Source organism: Bactrocera dorsalis, chromosome 1 (assembly GCF_023373825.1).
Source record: "Bactrocera dorsalis isolate Fly_Bdor chromosome 1, ASM2337382v1, whole genome shotgun sequence".
NCBI classification, from domain to species: Eukaryota; Metazoa; Arthropoda; class Insecta; order Diptera; family Tephritidae; genus Bactrocera; species Bactrocera dorsalis.
This window is the reverse complement of record NC_064303.1, coordinates 38683527-38689608: the sequence shown is the minus strand read 5'-3', so window position 1 is coordinate 38689608 and position 6082 is coordinate 38683527. Positions and strand designations below refer to the sequence as shown.

Here is a 6082-nt window from a genome sequence, read left to right as displayed (position 1 = left end):
CAAACTGTGAAATTTTCATTCAAATCAGACAACATGAAATTTTTGAATTTCGGCCACAGAAATCCCTATGTGCGCCGTCTGTCGAAATTCACGTCAAGTGCAGACATCCTAAAGAATGACTTCTGTTAATGTACCTAGTAACTGAACTCCATCTGGTATGGCAAAGGACCAAAACTGTTCTATGCGAGGCTCTTGCCTACTAAATTAACCAATTCTAACGAAAGAGTTTATATTCAAATCAAATTCTAACCAATAAATTTTTATTCATTCAGCATCTTATTTTGGGCTTAAAATATATTATAAATTATTTATTTAATTGCGTTATTATTATTTTATTTTCCTTATTTTCAAAAAAAAAAAATCAAATCATCAACGCTTATACATCACCGTAGCGATTAGTTTCAACAATCAAATATTGAATGACAACAGAATAATGCTATGTTCGGATCGACAGCGAAAACATGTTTTCGTGGGAAAAAGTGGTTTTCGCACGAAAACTTGTGTTTTCGTCCATGTAAAAACTGTCAAACGAAAACACAGTTTTCGCTGAAAACTGATTGAAAACTTACATTCCACTCATAATAATCGGTGCCTGCTCTAGTTTAATCGATTTTTTTGGAAGACATATTTTGCCGGCCCTAAATTGTCACTTGATATTTGTTTTCATTCCAAATAAAAATAGAGCTGCTGTCACTTGTTATTAATTTGAAAAATGGAAAAACAAAAATATAAAAAAAGAAGTTGTTGGAGTGATAGGGCAGAAGCCCTACTAATTGAATTGTGGCAGAGCAAAGTAAGTGCTTTTCGCGGTTCAAGGAAGAACAGCCACATAGTAGAGGAAATGGCAATGGAGTTGCAGCAACAAGGTGTGCATTTCACGGCGAGTGAAATAAAGTCGAAAATGCACAATCTTTCGCAGAGATATAGGTATGTAATTAAATAAAATTAAGGAAAAATATAATTTTTATATATATATCATGTTTTACAGGAAAGAGAAGACAGCAGTCGGATCAACTGGCGGTTCTCCCTCGCAGTGGCCGCTGTACGATAAAATGAGATCCGTACTGTTGCCGTACGTCAGCTACAACGCAGAGAGCTTAGTGGAGGAAAGTTTTCAAAGTAAGAAACATTTGTTTTGTAATTCAATATATTATTTATATTTACATATATATATACATTTTTAAAAAGGTTCTACTAACTCGGAACCACTCCAAATTTCGGTGGAAACGGCTGCGTGTTCGACATTTGTTGCTGCATCTCCATTGTCCTCACCAGTTTGACTGCCATCACCCTCAGCGATGCCGATGTTGTCAAGCGATATTTCTTCGCAACCATTACCGTCTCCAGAGCCAAGTGATACTACGAATAAAAGAAGAAATCATTTTCAGAGAATAATTTTAAAAAAATTTGATCAAATCGAAAACCAGCTTGAGAAAGCAAGTCAAGAATTCAGTGAAACCAGCAAAGAAATTAAGGACTTGACGAAAAAATGGTTGAAAACGATAATAAAAAAACAGAAATGATAGAACAGTACATAAAGATTCGAAAGAAACAAATGAGCGCTTGCTTGAATTTCTAAATAAATAATAAAATTAATGAATAAGTATAATCTATTTAATAATATATGTTTAAGATGGATATGTATAATTTTATGTTTGAAAAATAAAATTGAATTTTGTTTTGTGTGTACAACTTTATCTTTTATTTTGGTTGGTTCTTGTTTAAATGAGTTAAGCCTCCCCCCTCCCTCAACCTGGGAAAAGCTGGCGCACTCTAAGGGAACACTGCGCAGTACACCACATCCGATGACACCATACTCAAACATCACCGCATAACACAACACCAACACAACTCACCACACCTATACATCAACTTCATCAACAAAAAGGGTGGACAAATTTACAGCATACACATTCGTTTTCCGACACCCATCCCGCGCGTCGCAATTTTCACAAATAATTCATTACTCACTCCTCGCTGATACACATTCGTTTTATACATACATACGTTCGATCATACGCGGAGCCACGAAAATCCTTCCGCCGATCTCCCAGCGGTCCGGTATGCAACTTACCCGCTCCGTACACCTTCCGACATACTTTCGTCGTTTAAAAATAATTATATAAAATAATTAAATTAAAATATCATTTGTCATTTCTTATAAATTTAAGTACATTAAATAATTGTAAACCCAATAAATTGCATTAAATGATTTTGCATATTAAACGTCAGCATTTTTAGTAAACGGATGTTAAAGTGGTTGATACCTTTGAGTCCAAATTAAGGGCAATAGTTATTCATGGTCCTTCGAGCCTTACCGAAAGGCACCTTCGGATTTTATAAAAAACAGAAAATACTACATTATAAGAAATAAAATTTAATTATGTTAAGCCCAATTGTGTGGACAAAAACAAAAAGTGCAGTAAATTACTAAGAAAATAAAAAAAAGAGCAGTGCAGTGGCATCAAAAACAAAAAAAAACACATGTTTGTATACCTATGTATTTTAATTGTATAATATAATTAAAATGTACGTACACTTGTGCTCATAATAAAGCAAAAACAAGAAAAATAGTGCAGTGACACACAAAAAATAATCATATACATATATTCACGGTTTGCTACAAGAAGTGACAAAAAACAAAACTAAGTTCGGTAACAAAGTGCGGTGACATAAAGTGCAAAAACGAGCAAAAACAAAAAAGAAAACTAAAAACGTAATTAAAAGAGCGGGAATATATTCAAAAATATAAACAAAAACCAACATTATTATAGACATATTAGAAACAAAAAAAAAGAGAAACAAAAGAAAGTGCAGTGAAGTGCGGTACACTAACAATATTACAAACATTCGGACATACACACAGTAAAACAGTTCCAGCAAACAACCAAAAAAAAAAAAAAAAAACAACTCAAACGTGCACAATCTAAATCGGGCGCGAAATTTAAAAGTGCCTAAATAATAAAAAACAAGCAAACTATACAAAAACAACACATGAAACGGGCGCGAACAATTAAAACGAACATACAAACATACAAACAAACAACAGCATAAGGAGGTAGCAGCAGAGAACTTAAAACATAGAGAAGGTGCAGGTTCGACAGCGAACATTTTGTAGGATTTTTGAAGGGAGTTCACCACAGAACTCACGATGAGAAATGTTAACATTTTTAACAGTTCTCTCACATACTCAAACAGAAAATGAAGAGAAGTAAATATAATATATGTATTTGCGGCATCTAATGACAAGGCATGTATGCCCAAACAGAGAAAATGAAGAGACAGAATTATATGTATGCATGCCCATGAGTACACTCCCAACGAAGAATTTCGTTTTGCTTGTTTATATTGACACCGAAAAACGTGTACAAAATACATGATGTTCTCTGTCTCAAATACGCAAGAATATGAAGAGACATAAATAAAGGGTGATTTTTTAAGAGCTTGATAACTTTTTAAAAAAAAAAACGCATAAAATTTGCAAAATCTCATCGGTTCTTTATTTGAAACGTTAGATTGGTTCATGACATTTACTTTTTGAAGATAATTTCATTTAAATGTTGACCGCGGCTGCGTCTTAGGTGGTCCATTCGGAAAGTCCAATTTTGGGCAACTTTTTCGAGCATTTTCGGCCGGAATAGCCCGAATTTCTTCGGAAATGTTGTCTTCCAAAGCTGGAATAGTTGCTGGCTTATTTCTGTAGACTTTAGACTTGACGTAGCCCCACAAAAATAGTCTAAAGGCGTTAAATCGCATGATCTTGGTGGCCAACTTACGGGTCCATTTCTTGAGATGAATTGTTGTCCGAAGTTTTCCCTCAAAATGGCCATAGAATCGCGAGCTGTGTGGCATGTAGCGCCATCTTGTTGAAACCACATGTCAACCAAGTTCAGTTCTTCCATTTTTGGCAACAAAAAGTTTGTTAGCATCGAACGATAGCGATCGCCATTCACCGTAACGTTGCGTCCAACAGCATCTTTGAAAAAATACGGTCCAATGATTCCACCAGCGTACAAACCACACCAAACAGTGCATTTTTCGGGATGCATGGGCAGTTCTTGAACGGCTTCTGGTTGCTCTTCACCCAAATGCGGCAATTTTGCTTATTTACGTAGCCATTCAACCAGAAATGAGCCTCATCGCTGAACAAAATTTGTCGATAAACACATTTCGAACCGAACACTGATTTTGGTAATAAAATTCAATGATTTGCAAGCGTTGCTCGTTAGTAAGTCTATTCATGATGAAATGTCAAAGCATACTGAGCATCTTTCTCTTTGACACCATGTCTGAAATCCCACGTGATCTGTCAAATACTAATGCATGAAAATCCTAACCTCAAAAAAATCACCCGTTATATGTATGAATGAATATGAATATGAACATATGTAAACATATGCATGCATTGAATATGAATATGAAGACATAAACATATGCATGCTGCTCCTTATGATCTCCCAATTGTGTACCCCACAAATTTAGAAAAGATGTCGGTGTCTAGAGCGACACAAATTTTCAGCAACTCGGTCGCCGCGGCAATTGATATGTCAATAAAAGAAAATTTGTTGGGCTCCGATGAGCACTTAAAAAAATGCGCTAAAGCAACCCAACTGCTGGTGAAACGTATGAATGATCTGTTCGACGAATTGGATTGCAAGACGCTTTGCAATCCAAATCCGTGAAGACGACCAATACAAAGAGGTTGTATTGAGAAAATTAATAGATTAAAAGATCACATCGAATATATAAAAAATATAAAAAAGCCCAACAGCCAAATATTGTGCCTAGATTCGTTTGTTTTAACAATAAATTCAATGATTGCATTGAGCGGCGATATATTCGAAGAATATTCGAATATATCATTTATACTCTTAGGGAGGATGAACCAAGATGCCTTGGAGAACTTTTTTTATAAAATAAGAGCAAATTTAGGATGTAATAACCATCCATCAGCACACGAGATGCAGTATATTGTAGCAAGGCTAGTGTCCATGCATATACTGCGACGCAACTTCTCGCAATCAGGCAGCAATTGCGAAGAAGACGACGATATAAACCTTGACTGGAATATTGGCCAGGAAGACGACCTGAAAGAAAATTTGAAACCGTCTGAGCAACTTGCCGTGGAACAAATAAATGTTCCAGATGAGCAATTTGATCAGAATGAAAAACCAGCCGAGATACAGGTTCGTCGCTATTATACTGGATATGCGATATACCAGAAAGTTTTATGTAGATTGAAGTGCGACAAATGTGCCATTTTAATGCGGAATACGGAAAGCTCTTTGGAAGACTCATCGGAAGCCCTTATTAGGTCCAAAAATTACAAAAGCGCGAATGACCTAAGGCTGGTTAATCCCGATGATAGAGTCTTCGACATAAGCCGCCTACAAATGAGCTGCTATAAAGAGCTCTTTATAGCAAATTCTTGCAGAGTGGGTATAAAATCTATGATTTTAGCCCAGATTACTGCAATTACGAATCAGAAATACCCAGAGTGGTATAGCGAGGCTGGAGATTGCCTCGAACATAGGCATCAGTTTTTAGACTTTTTGATAACAGTTTTACTGTTCAAAAACGCGAAATGGCTGGCGCACCAACAGGAACAGATTCATAAAAATGAAGTGAGGGCGAGGCATTTTAATAAACAGCAAAAATTAAAGAAATTGGTAACGTAGATTGTAGGCCACATTCAATTTTTCTAGCGATTTCCGTGTTATAAAAGGTAAAAGAACTATACAAGTATTTTAGTGTACATTAGTTAAATAATTAAAACACATTTCATTCTTCTCATTTCAGATTCTTCCTAAACTAATATTGTTCTTTTTTTTTTCTTTCAGGGTAGAATTAAGTTGTAAATAGTTCGTAGTAGTAGTAGTAGTTTTAGTATTAGTTATTGCTAGTTAGTTTTAGTATTTATTAATGTAGTTAGTAGTATGTACACGTGAGCCAAGCTTTGAAAAAAGCTGGTGAAAAAGACCTAATCTTTATTGATTAGGTTGTGTGAGAATTTGTGGTTGTAGGTAGACAAATTCTGAAAATCGTGTTTTACTAAAAATATATTTTCTTAATAATTTTTTAT

At 35.2% G+C, this 6082-nt stretch overlaps 1 protein-coding gene across 1 annotated transcript; it reads left to right on the top strand.

The window, feature by feature from the left end:
* The first annotated feature begins 682 nt into the window (after positions 1-682).
* LOC125775588 (uncharacterized) lies at positions 683-1290 on the top strand. The gene is made up of 3 exons (XM_049446235.1): positions 683-927; positions 989-1119; positions 1189-1290. Exons 1-3 carry the CDS (start codon positions 713-715, stop codon positions 1278-1280), a joined length of 438 nt encoding a protein of 145 aa, XP_049302192.1. The 5' UTR covers positions 683-712; the 3' UTR covers positions 1281-1290.
* The last annotated feature ends 4792 nt before the right edge of the window (positions 1291-6082 follow it).